At 37.8% G+C, this 15,832-nt stretch overlaps 1 protein-coding gene across 2 annotated transcripts in view; it reads right to left on the reverse strand.

Annotated features, from left to right (window-relative positions):
• ARHGAP15 (Rho GTPase activating protein 15) overlaps positions 1–15,832 on the reverse strand; it is a 677,227-nt gene that overhangs the window by 555,422 nt on the left and 105,973 nt on the right. For both annotated transcript variants that reach the window (XM_043894414.1, XM_043894415.1), the window contains exon 4: positions 15,763–15,824. In XM_043894414.1, coding sequence (XP_043750349.1) covers positions 15,763–15,824 — 62 coding nt within the window. The remainder of the gene's footprint in view (positions 1–15,762; positions 15,825–15,832) is intronic.

Consider the following 15,832-nt stretch of genomic DNA (forward strand, 5'->3'; position numbering starts at 1 on the left):
TCTTTTCCAATGAGTCAGTTCTTCTCATCAGGTGGCCAAAGTATTGGAGTTTCAGCTTCAGCATTAGTTCTTCTAATCAGGACTGATTTCTTTTAGGATTGACTGGTTTGATCTCCTTGAAGTCCAAAGGACTCTCAAGATTCTTCTCCAACACCACAGTTCAAAAGCATCAATTTTTTGGTGCTTAGATATCTTTATGGTCCAACTCTCACACCCATACAAGACTGCTGGAAAAACCATAGCTTTGACTATATGGACCTTTGTCACTAAAGTAATGTCTCTGCTTTTTAATGTGCTGTCTAGTTTGTCATAGCTTTCCTTCCAAGGAGCAAACATGTTTTAATTTCATGGCTGCAGTCACCATCTGCAGTGATTTTGGAACTGAAGAAAATAACATATGTCACTGCTTCCATTGTTTCCCCATTCATTTGCCATGAAGAGATGAGACTGGATGCCATGATCTTCCTTTTTTGAATGTCAAGGGTTTTTTCTTTTTTTTCTTTTTTAATTTTTATTGGAGGTTAATTACTTTACAATATTGTGGTGGTTTTTGCTGAATGTTGTTTTAAACCAGCTTTTTCACTCTCCTCTTTCATTTTCATCAAGAAGCTCTTTAGTTCCTCTTTGCTTTTGACCATAAAGGTGGTGTCATCTGCATATCTGAGGCTACTGATATTTCTCCCAGCAATCTTGATTCCAGCTTGTGCTTCATCTAGTCTGGCATTTCACATGATGTAATCTGCATATAAGTTAAATAAGCAGGGTGGCAATGTACAGTCTTGACATACTCCTTTCCCAATTTGGAAACAGTCTGTTGTTCCAAGTCCGCTTCTAGCTATTGCTTCTTAACCTGCATACAGATTTCTCAGGAGGCAGGTAAGGTGGTCTGGTATTCCCATCTCTTGAAATATTTTCCACAGTTTTGATCCACACAGTCAAAGGCTTTAGAGTAGTCAATGAAGTAGAAATAGATGTTTTTTCCGGAATTCTCTTGCTTTTTTCTATGATACAATGGATGCTGGCAATTTTATCTCTGCTTCCTCTACCTTTTCTAAATCCGGCTTGACCATCTGGAAGTTCTCAGTTCACATACTATTGAAGCCTGACTTGGAGAATTTTGAGCATTACTTTGCTAGTGTGTGAGATGAGTGCAACTGTGCAGTAGTTTGAACACTCTTTGGCATTGAAATGAAAACTGACCTTTTTCAGTCCTGTGGCCCCTGCTGAGTTTTCCAAATTTGCTGGCATACTGAGTATAGCACTTTTACAGCATCATCTTTTAGGATTTGAAATGGCTCATCTGGAATTTCATTACTTTCACTAGCTCTGTTCGTTGTGATGCTTCCTAAGGCCCACTTGACTTTGCACTCCAGGATGTCGGGGATGCACTCCTTCGTTGTTACATCTCTTCATTGGTTTAGCATACATCGGAGTCTTGAAAACCAACTAGCTAATTTCTCACTGTCTAGTTCACAATATTTTTCAATGTTGAAACTCAACAGAAAGCAAAGATGAAAATAAAAGGAGTCAAAAAAATTTTTTTTTCCTTTTTGCCAATCAAACTGGCTAGAATTATAAGGAATGATACCAAGGGCTACTTACTGAGAGTGTGGAGAAATGGATTCTCCCATACAATTTTGGTGGGAGTGCAAACATCTTTTCAGGAGTGAATCTGGCAAAATGTTTTTTAAAAATATTTTTAAATGTATGTATCTTTCAATTGAACAAGCTTATTACTATGACTTTAAACTGATCCTACAAATCATCTCATAAATTAAGGCTCTCTGCACAAGAATGACGTGCACCATTTCTTAAGTCTGCATGTAAAATATCAAAAAAAGAGCGACAGGTTATGCAAATTGCATATTATGGATTCATATAAGGAACTAATTAACCCTATTCTGTAGAAGAATCCTGATAAGAGAAGTTTTCAATGTTGACCATAATATAACATATAGTTCAAAATACCATACTGCACTATTTACCTATGACTGTCCTCACCCATCCCAGCCCCTTCTGATTATTAATTCCCATTCATCAGAAGTTCAAACATTAAGTTTTTAAATATGTCATCCGTGACTTCCTCACACAGCACTTAAGATATATTGAGAATAATATTTTGTAAATTTCACTTCTGTCTTTCCCCCATTAAATAAAAATCCCCAAACCAACAGAAAATACTTCATATTTATAAAGATACCCTCAGTGACAAGCAATAGTGAATTGGACAGAGTAGGAGACAAATATATATTTGTTGAGTTAATGATTAAATTTAGGCATGGGGGTATAAAAAACATTGGATAAACAATAGTTAAATCAGAAAGTGAAACCCCAACTTTGATTGCCCTTTGCATTGCATTGTTACTTAAGTAACTAGATCTGTATAAGTTTGTGTCATGAAGAATACCCTTAGTTTAGAGGGTAAAACATTAAGGAGATTAATATACATTAAGTTTCTATTACATCATGTTGCTGATATTTGCTTTGGTTTAACACTCATTTTTGAATAGCTGAATTCATTTTACAAAAGTGATTTTTAAAAAAAAAAGTTATTAAAACACTATTCTGGGCAATATAAAATACACAAAAATATGTTTAAATATGTTTTAAATGACCATTTAAGATCTTTGTATAATTTAGTTCCACTTTCCTCATAGACTCTAGGGGTTTGATTGAAAGAACAGTTTTGATTCAGTAAAGTTAATATTTACAAGACTAGGTGGCTCTTATATGCCTGAAGCTTTCCTACTTATACAGCATTGTATTAAAAAGAAAAAAAAAAGGAAAACCAGAAACAAAACACACATAGTGTGTATTTTTCAACATGCAAATACGAACTCTGTGTTGTTGGACCCACTTGTCTTCAAATAGTCACTTTTTCAATCAAATGACAATAAAGATGGGGGGGCGGGATAAAAACACATAGACCTTTTTCTTCTTTTGCCTTAGTTCCCATTCTCCTTTTAGGTACCACCAGCAGCAAGATGAACTGAAGCACCTGTAGCCTTCTTCTGACAGAGGTCATATTATCAGATGACCCAAGATAGAGTAAGCATTGGCAGGACTGCTGATCTAGACTGGGCATCTTTGCATCTTTGTTATCTCCACCACTTACTTTGACCATATGTAACCAGCAAGAATGGAATATCCTCAGACATGACAGAATCTTTATTTAACCTGCCTGTTATATTTCCTACTATATTTTTAATCTGCTGGCAGGAGATATTCTATACCTTATTTGCTTCCTATCTATAGCAAGTCCTGGATAAACGGTTCTGATTTGATCTGTTTCAGATGTTGATCGTTTATAGAACGTGTTGGCATTTTTTCCTTCCTTAAACTTGGAACTGGAATTGGTTAGAAATGAAGTTGCATGAAATTCGATTATCTCATGGTTCTCAGAACTTTGAGCTGCTGTAAAGAATTCTCTCTTAGGTGAATCTGATGAACAGGCTGAAGAGGGTAAGAATTGTACGTGTTGTAACTTTGGTAATATAAATTGCTCTGGCACTTTACATACAGTGCAATTTCTTTTTGAACTTATAAACTACAAATAATATCTATGAAAACAAGGGACTTTTCCAATTTGTTTAAGACAATATTATTTCAAAAGGAAGAATAGAATGCTGGTTTTCAACATTTCAGATGCCCCAATTTCAATTCAGTTTTTCACGATCTCTTTTAAAATAAGAATTAGAATAAATTATTTTGAGTAGTATAAATTTGATTGTCTAGTGGAGATTTAGCTTCTCAAAAAGATGATGAAGATGTTATATCCACTTCCTTGTATAGAAAATAAGATTCAGAGTGTTTAGGTAACTTACTTAAGGCCACACATTTAGAGACAAACCCAGTTTCTCTGATTCTGAAGCCTATAATCTCTTTACTAATTTATATTGTGTTTTTTAGATTAAGGAGTATAGGCGTGCTTCATTTTACTGTGCTTAGCAGATATAGCATTTTTTACAGAATGAAGTTTCATGGCAGCCTGGCTTCAAGTAAGACAGGAGTCCAATAACATTTGTTCACTTCATGGCTCAGTCACATATTGGCAATTCTCACAATATTTCAAACTTTTGCATTATTGTGTTTGTTATGATGATCTGTAATCGGTGTTCTTGATGTCATTATTGTAACTGTTTTTGGGTGCCATGAACTATGCCCATATAAGACAGCCTACTTAATCATGGTTGTGTGTGTCCTGAATGCTCTACCAACTAGTCTTTCCCCAACTTTCTCCTTCTCCTCAGGCCTCCCTATGCCCTGAGACATGTCAATATTGAAATTAGGCCAATGAGTAACTCTATAATGGCCTCAAAGTGTTCAAGTGAATGGAAGAGTCACATCTCTCTCACTTTAAATCAGAAGCTAATCATGATTAAGTTTACTGAGGCAGGCAAGTCATCAACTGAGACAGGCTGAGTACTACGCCTCTTGTGCCAAAGTTAGCCAAGTGAAGTCAAAGTTGTTAAAGGAAATCAAAAGTGCTAATCCAGTGAACACATGAATGATAGACAAGCAAAACAGTCTTATTGCTGATAATAGGGAAAGTTTTAGTGGCCTGGACAGAAATCAGTTCAGACACAACACTCCCGTAAGCCAAAGCCTAATCCAGAGCAAAGCCCTAACTCTCTTCAATTCAGTGAAAGCTGTGAGAGGTGAGGAAGTGGCAGAAGAAAAGTATGAAGCCAGAAAAGGTTGACTCATGGGGTTTAAGGCAAGACGCTTTCTCTGAAACATAAACACACGAGGTGAAGAAGCAAGTGCTGATACAGAAGCTGCAGTAAGTGGTCCAGATGACTTAGCTAAGAACATCAATGAGGGTGGCTACACTAAACAACAGATTTTCCATGTAGACAAAACAGTCTTCTGTTGGAAGAAGATGCCATCCAGGACATCTGCAGCTAGAGAAGAGAAGTTGATAACTGACTTCAAAAACCTTAAAGCACAGACTAACTCTCTTGTTAGGGGATAATGCAGCTGGTAATTTTAAGTTGATGCCAAAGTTCATTTACCATTCTGAAAATCTTAGGATCCTTAAGATTTATGCTACAGATAGGATGACAAATCATGGGTGATAGCACATCTCTTGACAATATGGTTTACTGAATATTTTAAGTCTAGTGTTGAGACCTACTGCTCAGAAAAAAAGATACCTTTCAAAATATTATTATTCATTGACAATGTACTTGGTTACTCCAGAGCACTGATGAAGACACACTATGAGATTTATATTTTTATGCCTGCTAACACAGCATCCATTCTGCAGCCCATGAACCAGGCAGTCTTATTATTTAAGAAATACATTTTGTAATGCTATAGCTGCCATAGGTCATGATTCCTCTGATGGATCTGGGCAAAGTAAACTGAAGACCTTCTGGAAAATATTCAATATTCTTCATACCATGAAGAACATTCCTGATTCAGGGAAAGAGGTCAGAACATTAACAGGACTTTGAAGAAGTTGATTCCAACCCTCATGAATGACTTTGAAGGGTTCCAAGATTTCAGCAGAGGAGTGAGTGCAGATAGGGTGGAATTAGCCAGAGAACTAGAATTACAGGTGGGGCCTGAAGATGCAACTGAATTGTTACAATTCCATGAAAAACTTTAAGGGATGAAAAACTGCTTCTTACGGATGAGTAAAGAAAGTGGTTTCATGAGATGGCATCTATTTCTGGTAAGTTTCTGTGAAGATTGTTTAAATGACAAAAAAGGATTCAGGATATTACATAAGTGTAGTTGATAAACCAGTGTCAGAGTCTGAAAGGACTGAATCCAATTTGAAAGAAGTTCTACTGTGAGTAAAATGCTTTAACAGCACTGCACGCTACAGAGAAGTTGCTTATGAAAGGAAAAGTCCATTGATACGGTAAACTTCATTATTTTCTTACTTTAATAAATTGCTGCAGCAACCCCAACCTTTAGCAACCACCACCCTGATTAGTCAGCAGCCATCAACACGGAGGCAAAACCCTCCACCAGCAAAAAAATATTATGACTCACTTTTTTGTGAGTCATATCAAGACTCAGATGATGATCATCATGTTTTAGCAATACAGTATTTTTGAATTAAGATATATACATTGATTTTTAGACATAATGCTGTTACATTATTAATAGACTACAGTGGAGTATAAACATAAATTTATAAGTGCTGGGACACCAAAAGTATCATATGACTCTCTTTGGTGCTTTATTCTCTTTATGGAGGTGTCCTGGATCCAAACCAGCCATACTTCCAATGTATGACTGTACTATTTTCTTGGTTAAGGAGATTATCCATGTCAGCTTTCACCATAGTTTTGGTCCTAAATCTCAAGCTATAGAAGCTAGCAGAGCCTATGACAAGGTACAAGTCATCTGGACTGCCTTATTTACTATTTTATCTAATGATAATTAGAAGGATTGGTCAAACGCCCACTACTCTCAAGTGCTTTTTTTCCTCTTGGGAATTGAACTGATTTAAAGGATTCACGGACTGCCCCCCTCCCACCCCGCCCCCTGTAGCTCAGCTTTAAAGAATCCACCTGCAATGCAGAAGACGCAGGAGACATGTGTTTGATCCTGGGGTCTGAAAGATCCCCTGGAGGAGGGCACGGCAACCCACTCTAGTATCCTTGCCTGGAGAATCCCACGGACAGAGGAGCCCGGGCTGCAGTCCATAGGGTCGCAAAGAGTCTGACACGCTGAAGCAACTTAGCATATACCAAAAGGAGCTAATGATGAGCCTTTCAACTGCTCAGAAGAAGCCAGAAGCAGGGGTGTGCTTCTATGACACCACCTCTGTCTCTTTCCTGCTAGGGAGTTATTCTGGTTTGTGATGAGCAGACTCACACGTGCTCAGTAGGGAGTCTAAAACCAGAAAGTGTTTCAAAAGCCTCTCGTGTAGGAGTGACTGAGAATTCACCTACTGGGAGTATCCTTTTTTTTACCTTATGACATAGGTCAGGACCTTTATCTTCTGAATAAAGACTTAGCTATTTTCTTTACAATATCTTTCAAGTCTATTCCCCATTTGATGTGTTTGGCCCTCTGTGTCACCTGTAATTCTCAGGATAGCAGCAGAAAAGCTTCTCACCAGTTACTCTAACACAATGAGCATTTAGATGGCACTGTCAGCTCTGGAAGGACTGTGAATTGGATCAACTGGCAAGGTTTTGCCTTGACTTGAAATTCTAACGCTTTCTACATGCCATCAAATCCTTATGGGTGACGGCTTTTCAGTATATTGAGATTCAACTCAGGAAGTGAGTAGCTCCTTCAAGTTTAGAGGGCTTACTTACACAGGACCTTTAAATAGACCTTTTGAGGAAGAAGTGATTTTTCAGAATGGGAAGAAAAGTCTCTCTACTTTCCTAGCACCCTCAAAGAAGGGAACACCATACCTGACCTCCTAGAGCTTTTCCACTCCTGGGCACAGTATCTGTGGGTTGTGTTTCTTGTTGTTATGCTATCATCCAGTCACGTCTGACTTTTTTTGTGACTTCATGGACTGTAGCCTGCCAGGCTCTTCTGTCCATGGGATTTCCTTGAAAGGATACTCAAGTGGATTTCCATTTCCTTCTCCAGGGGATCTTCCTGGCCCAGGGATCAAACCTGTGTCTCCTGCATTGCAGGCAGATTCTTTACCACTGAGTCACCAGGGAAGCCCATATCTGACATATGGTGAGTGCTTATGAGTGCTCATCAAAGTTTTTTTTTTTTTTTCTTCTTCTTGTTATGTTTTTATATTTGGTGGTTTTGGGGGGTCCGTACCACAGGGCATGTGGAACTTCCCTGACCAGGAACTGCATCCACGCCCTCCACTGTGGAAGCTCAGTCTTAAACACTGGACCACTAGGAAAGTTCTCAAATGTTTTTGAGTAAAAGAATATATAGGTTCTCAAATTTCAGGAGCATCACACATCTAGAGTCAGAGACAACTTAATGACTGAACAACACCAGTGACAAAAGGGCTACAAAGCACCCACTTCTTGCATTTCCCTTATTTATTACTTAATTGCCAAGTGTTTTGACAAGTCTTTCATAGAATCATTTTAAAACTATCTAATGTTCCTGGTTTAATACATCTTTTCTAATTTACAATTCTAGTGGCATGACCTGAGCTTTCTCTAGAGGGCTTCCTGACTTCTCAGATGTGTGTCAATAAGATAAGCTGGTAGGCATGCATCAGTTCTCACCCTGTGCTAGGTATGGCACCTGATACTTTGTATAAGTCAAGTAATTTAATCCCCATGCCAGTCACAAGTATCTACTGAGCATCTATCACAGGACAGATACAATTCCAAAGACTGCATATATAAAGGCAAACAGCAGAGACCTCAAGGCATTTACCTCTAACTCATTGGAGACGGGTAAACATGGGAACAAATAAATTATCCAAATAGCATTGGGAGGTGGGTGATAATCCGCACACTACAGATAAGAGAACTGAGGTGTTGTGAGGTTACATCCTATCCAAGGGCCTAAAAGTCATAAATATGGGATTCAGGCCAAGTCTTCTGAACCTTGAAGGCCACACTCATTCTGCTGCATCAACCATCTCTAGAGCAGATGGCACATAACTCTCCCTCAGTCATACTGCGCTTGTGGAGAGCCTCATGATAGCTCTGAGAGAGGAAGACTCCCTACTATTGCCGAAGAGGTCCTTGAACATCTTTCTCCTTGGAGCAAGGCTACTTCTTAGGCTGATCTGGGCTGTTCTTCAATGCTGAATTGGGAGCCTTTTCAGCCCTACTTTCCCAAGATGGCCAGCAAGTAATGTCATCCATTGATGGGAGCCAATTAATGCATCAACATTTCATCGTCTTAAATTTGAGGGCATTCTTTTTTTTTCTTTTTCCACACAGAGAGATAAAAACCTAGATGTTGGATCGACTTGTGTGTTAAGTAAGACACATAGGTCAGGAAATGTCCAACTTCAGTAAGTCAGATGTCCTAGGAATAGGTGAGAGTCTCCACATAAATTTACAGATAGCAATTAGGTAAGGGATTGACATTAATACTAGTGATTCAGCACAGGAAATATATCCTGAGACAATAAATGCAGGTATTTATTTTAAAGTTTTGTCACAAGATATCACATTTAGGATGGGGGAGGGGGTGGCGGTGAGGATCCTTAATGTAATTAAGAAGGAGGAAGAATTAACTTCTAATAAGGACAAGCAGTTAATGCAATTGGTGGGACATCTTCTCCAAGTGACACTTTAGAGAACATTCTTAAAATGAATCCTGACTTGTCAAAGTAGAAAGTAAAACCAAAACCAAACAAACAAAAAACCCCAAACCAAAGAAACTAAACACAAACATCAGCTTGACCAAAAATTCTTTGCATTCTATGAAATGGACACCGGATGGCAGCACATAATAAGAGCAACTTTGTAACTGCTCATCTGAAGAACACTTGATGGAAAATGGCCCTTAAAATATTTGTTATCATTGTTAGAATCTGTTAGCTTGGGCTCATGTTGAACCGATTCATCTACCCTAACACTTAAGTTTTATATATTACACTCACCTCTCCAGTGCCTCCTTTGGTAATGACATGATGGCAAACCAGAAAATCAAAGGAAAATAGATGTGAGGTTACTTTGTAAATTTCAAACTCTCTTTGCTGTTGCTTGCCTCTGTCATCTGATTTGGTTACACTGGATTTGAGTTGATTCTGCACCCCTGGTGGGGGGTGAAACTGATTTACTCCAGTGTCCTTGACTGATTTACTGAACAGTCACTTGGACACTGCTAAATATTCTGACTAGTTCTCAAACTGGTATGCAAGGAACACATTTCTTGTCTCATATCCTAAGCTTTTTGTAGTTTGCCTCTACTTTAAAAATAAAAAAATCAAAGAGACACTGGTGTATAAATATATACATCCCTGTCACTACTGCAAGAAATGTAAAAGCTTTCTATTTTCACAGGGTTACTAGAAGTTGGAAATTATAATAGCATATGTGTTGGAAATCATGAAACTAAAGGAACCTTTTACAAAATAACTTCTCTATTCCATACTCTCCAAACTTTCCCCCTAGTCCTTAGTACTGAACGTAAAAAAGAGAGAAAGACAAATGCAACCTGGAAGAATTCATTAGGATCTTGAGCAGAAAAGGCTAAAATAATAATAATGTTTACATTAGGGGGGTACTTTAGTACCATGTTCCACAGAAAGTCTATTCTTAGAAACAATTGTTTAAAAAGAAAAAAAAAAAAACCCAAAAACAAAGGTTTAATAGCTCTGGGGCTCTGGGATAAAAATGAACACTGGTAGACATAACAATAATCTACTTTTATTTTTTTCCAAATACATCTCTGTGCATCCTTTCATCCTCAGGTACTTCTTTCCACTCCCTCTGAAGAGCAGAGTAGAGTGGAAAGCCACATGTGATAAGATGTACACGCCACAAATGAGATGACGAAGGGGCAGGCTTAAAATGAAAGGTGTAGTAGGAGAGATAAGGGGACAGAAAGCATACATGCTGTCAGGGGCCTTTTATAAATTAAAGAATTGAAAGCAACTCTTCGCTAAGGTCTCCGAGAACTTCAGAGAGACATGAGCTACTTCTCTTTTGGGAACAGATGTAACAAAATGCAGGAATTTCTAAACTTTATCAGAAAAACACACTTTCAATGTTCACAAAGAAAATTCTACAGTTGAATGCTGAATGTCTTTGGCTTTCAATCCTGTCTGTCTGGGGAAACTTCTAGAACTTCATTTCAAAATAAAGCTAAATTCATGGCCCTTTATAGATGTAAGATATAGCCAAGGCGTTCTACTTTCCACCAACGCTTGCTGTCTTCAGAGATAGGTCAAACTTTTCTTTAAAAGAAAGAAAAAAATACATGAAAAAGGGAAGGACGTTAAAGAAAAGGAACAGGAAGAGGGGAAGGAAGAAAATAAGAACACAAAACATGATGTGGATGATCTGTCATGGATTTATGAGTAGAAAATTTATTCTTCTTGTTGTTTAATCACTAAGTCGTGTCTGACTCCTCTGCAACCCCATGGACTGTGGCCCATCAGGCTTCTCCGTCCATGGAATTCTCCAAGCGAGAATACTGGAGTGGGTTGCCATTTCCTTCTCCACGGGATCTTCCTGACCCCGGGATGGAACTTATGTCTCCTGCATTGACAGGTGGGTTCTTTACCACTAAGCCACTAGGGAAGCCTGTAAAATTTATAGAGATTAATACAATAGTATTTGTTAGGTGACAGTTGAAACCCTTGGTACAGCTGATGGTATGAAATAAAAGGACAGTTTTTGCTTCCTGGCCTCAAACATCTTCTAGCAAGAGGGAAAAATCTAACCTACTTCATACAGAGGACACAGCTAAACTCTGATACCAACTATACATAGAGTAAGATTGGAAGAAGGAGAGGTTGGTACAAGTGACCAAGTTTCTCCATTTGTAAAATTGATAGCAGTAACAAAGCCTGTTTTAGAGTATCATTTCAGTGTTACTGGGAAAGCAATTATCCAAGTACTCCACAGAATAAGCATCTGTTATTATTGTTATAACACATTAAAATTTATAAAAAGATATAAAGTTCCTTGATAAGTGGGGACAAGGCCATGGCAAGAAATTTTACATAAGAAATACAAATTATAGCAACTATGGTATGCTACTGAACAGTTACTAAATTATCAGTGGGATAAAAACTACACAACTTTTCAGCTATGATTAAATTGGTCATTCTGTTGTTAGTTACAAAAACATACAGACTCCTTGGGCAAGCGGTAGGGCTATACATAACAGTCATTAAAACAAATACGGTCTTGTGATTTAATCAAGACATCTAGGCTTAGAATTTCTGTTAAGAAAATGTAAAAGCAAGCAATAGTAGGTTTACTGCAATTATAACTATTTTAGGATAAACTTCAATCAACTTAAAAATGTAATAAAAGAGGAATGTAGAAATGGCTTGGTGCTTTATAGTACCATCAACATTGTAGGATATCATATGTTATTAAACATGTTGACTATATCTACAATTTTCAATCTATAAAGTCTTTATATTTTTAACATAAAAGTTGACCAAGGTATATACTACCTGGTGCATATTAGAAATTGTCACAAGAAAAGAAAAGAAAAGCGAGATACTTAACTGAAACACCAACCAGAGAAATAAAAATATTAATAAAAGCAACACGATGTTCTATAGATATCAACTTGCAAAACCGAAATTTTTTAAAGCTGTATACCGATGAGAGTGTGGTGAGGGGTGATCTCTGCATTGTGAAGAGAATATGAACTGATGTATTCATTCTGGAGAAAGTCTGGCAGCAGCACTCAATGGATTTATAACTGTATGTGTCTTTACCATCAAGCAGTCCTTTTGTGTTGTTTAGTCACTAACTCACGTCTAACTCTTTTGTGACCCAATGGACTATAGCCCACCAGGCTCCTCTGTCCGTGGGATTTTTCAGGCAAGAATACTGGAGTAGATTGCCATTTCCTTCTCCAAGGGTTCTTTTTAACCCAGGGATTGATCTCATGTCTGCTGCATTGGCAGGCAGATTCTTTACCACTGAGCCATCTGGGTTTATGCCTCAGAGAGAATTCCTAATATATTTGTTTTGTTTTGTTTTTTGCTGTTTATTTATTTATTTATTTTTTCATGTATTTTTATTAGTTGAAGGCTAATTACTTTACAATATTGTAGTGGTTTTTGCCATACATTGACATGAATCAGCCATGGATTTACATGTGTTCCCCATCCCGATCCCCCCTCCCGCTTCCCTCCCCACCCCATCCCTCTGGGTCTTCCCAGTGCACCGGCCCCGAGCACTTGTCTCATGCATCCAACCTGGGCTGGTGATCTGTTTCACCCTTGATAGTATACTTGTTTCAATGCTATTCTCTCAGAACATCCCACCCTCGCCTTCTCCCACAGAGTCCCAAAGTCTACCAGAAAATTACTACAGCTTATCAATGAATACAGTAACGTTGCAGGATATAGAATTAACACACAGAAATCCCTTGCATTCCTATACACTAACAATGAGAAAACAGAAAGAGAAATTAAGGAAACAATACCATTCACCATTGCAACAAAAAGAATAAAACACTTAGGAGTATATCTACCTAATATATTTGTAAGGAGACATACATGTGTCATTTATTGCAATGTTGTTTGGGATGGAAGGATTAGGGACAATTTAAGTATCCACTCCTGGAAGACTGTCAGTAAAATTTGATGTGTGCACACAATGGCAAAATGGGTAGAAGCTGGAAGAAATTAGCTTGTTTTAAGTATACAGCTGTAGATAGCTAACCCTAATATTGACTAATGTTGAATGAAAGTAGTACAAAACAGAATGAAGCTTATAGCCCAAAGCACTCATTCTCTCAGTCGTGTCTGATTCTTTGTGACCTCATGGACTGTAGCACGCGAGGCTCCTCTGTCCATGGGGTTTTTTCAGGCAAGAATATAGTTAGTGGGTTGTCATTTCCTCCTCCAGCAGAACTTCCTGACCCAGGGATTGAACCCATGTCTCCCGTGTCTCCTGCATCTCCTGCATTGCAGGCAGATTCTCTACTGCTGCGCCACCAGGGAGGACCCTATAACCTGCAAGACTTCTGCAATTTAGAGCATGTTCACTTACATGCTGTTTTCTAGTATGCCACACATATAGCCAAATAAATATATGGAGACTGGATTTGAGGAGCACACATTCTACAGAGGACTGAAGTGAGGAATGGAGACTGAGAAGAAAGTATACACAGCTAGGAGTCTTGCCCAGAAAGATGATAACACAAGGCCACACACTGAAGAGGATAATCAACTCAATTTGTGCACCTGAGCTTAAAAACAAAAAGAAAGGAAAACTAAAATTTATATAATTTTAAATGAAAAAAAGCTGAAAGAATGCATAATTCCATGTAAGATGATTGAAATAACAATGAAACATAGTACAAACTAATGTTCATATGAATGTAAACTAGAACACATAAATGGCATGTAAACTGGTTAAACAAACAAACAAGACAAATACAAAATGGTACACACACTGATTGAAGCTACCTAAAAATGTGTTGTTCATGCAAGCTAGTGAGGGAAAAGGCCTGGTTCTGCTCCTTTAATTTTTCTTGACACCACCTTCAAGGAAAACATTTTACAAGAACGGATCATGGAGGGCTTATGGGCAAGGACACTGTACAAAATTTGCTTGGGATCCCTATTAGGATCGCCTCGTCTTCCTTGCATGAGGCTGGGGTCTAAGACCTACCAAAGCTATCACCTCCTCCTTCCTATCAAGCCTCAGGGAAAGGCTGAAGTGGTAACTTTGACAAGCCCTTTTCTATCCTTCTTTGGCTGTGATGTCCGCATCACTGGTAAGGTAAGAAAGGGCTTTGGTTTATCCTGGGGAGGCTTATCGCTGCACCCTCCACACTCCTTCCACGGGCTAATATACCTGGGATTGAAGTCCAGGGGAAAGTTGGCACTAGGTTGGGTTAGTCAAAGAATCCCTACTGCCCTTTCAGAACTCAACACATTAAGTCAGGTTCTCCACTGGAGCCTGAACTAGATGAGTCTTTGAAAACAGTACTGCATTTGATCTTGTCTCCTGTGTATCTCCCTCCTTGACCCTTCAAGGGAGGCTGGCTGCAGAGATACTGCAGAAAAGTAGTCTAGGAGAAGGTTGAAGGCCCTGTTTACCCCAGAATAAAGCACAATATTTTAAATGCTCTTCTTTAAAAGAGTTTTTAGAAACACAATATGGGTGGAAAATAGAATTTGTTCTTTAAAACTGAAAGAGTTATTTTAAATAGTGGAATTATGGATGATAGTTTTCTCCAATTTTACTTATTTTGAATAAATATATACTTACTCCATTATAGCAGGCAAACAATAACATACTTCATTTTCTAGTGTTGGCCAGAGTTCCATCCCAGTAATAAACTATATTATACAATTAATAAGTGTCCCATTGTGTAGCTAATTAGTACATTTATCCTTTATGATTTTAATTGTTAATTATATAGTCGTGAATAAATGCTTTGTCTCCCCCTGTGAGTACTTCCTACATACCTTTGCAGTTTGCATTTAACCTAGCACAAAACTAAGTATATAATAAGACTTACATGAGAAATAGGGGACAGTCTAAAATAGAGATGTTTACTTCTAAATAGCCCATACATTAAAAAAAAATATGTAGCATCTTTGACTACTCTCTTATCAACCCCATTTTTTATTATTAAAGTTTTTCTTCCTGTCGCCTAAGGAAATTCTTCCTGCATTGTCTAATTTCTCTCAACCTACTCTGTGTCACTCTCATCTCCAAGTGCAGCAACGTCCAACTTTTTATCTAACAGATGATATTATTTTTCTCTCATTTCTTTCTCAAATGATTTTTATTGAGCAACAAATGTATCTCAAATCCTCCATCCTTCAAAAAATTATGCTCTCAATGTATTATAGGAGATTTTTTATACTGCAAAATGGGTCCCTCATCCTTTAATCTGTTAATCACAGAAATCAAGACCCACTTTTTTATTTCTTTGCATATTTTTTTAATTTCAAGTTTTAGGGGGTCATGAAGCACTTCATTCATATTCTGTGCAATAAAATAAAATGTAGTGCTTTGTTGGAAAACTATAGTTACATTAAAAATAATGTTGACCTTAGTGATAACAGAGAGGAATATTCTAGTCCTGCACCATAGGGTCTACCTTTATAAACAACAACAGTGACACAAATTGAGGAGATAGAGAACTAGCATAGTTATATAAAAGTGAATTAAAAAAAAAGTTTATTACCTTAGTTTCTTTCCTCCATCTGCAATTTTAGCTTTTTGAAGATAACCTTCTTTTTCAACCATCTGCAAGA

This window comes from Cervus elaphus, chromosome 33, assembly GCF_910594005.1.
Source record: "Cervus elaphus chromosome 33, mCerEla1.1, whole genome shotgun sequence".
NCBI lineage: Eukaryota > Metazoa > Chordata > Mammalia > Artiodactyla > Cervidae > Cervus > Cervus elaphus.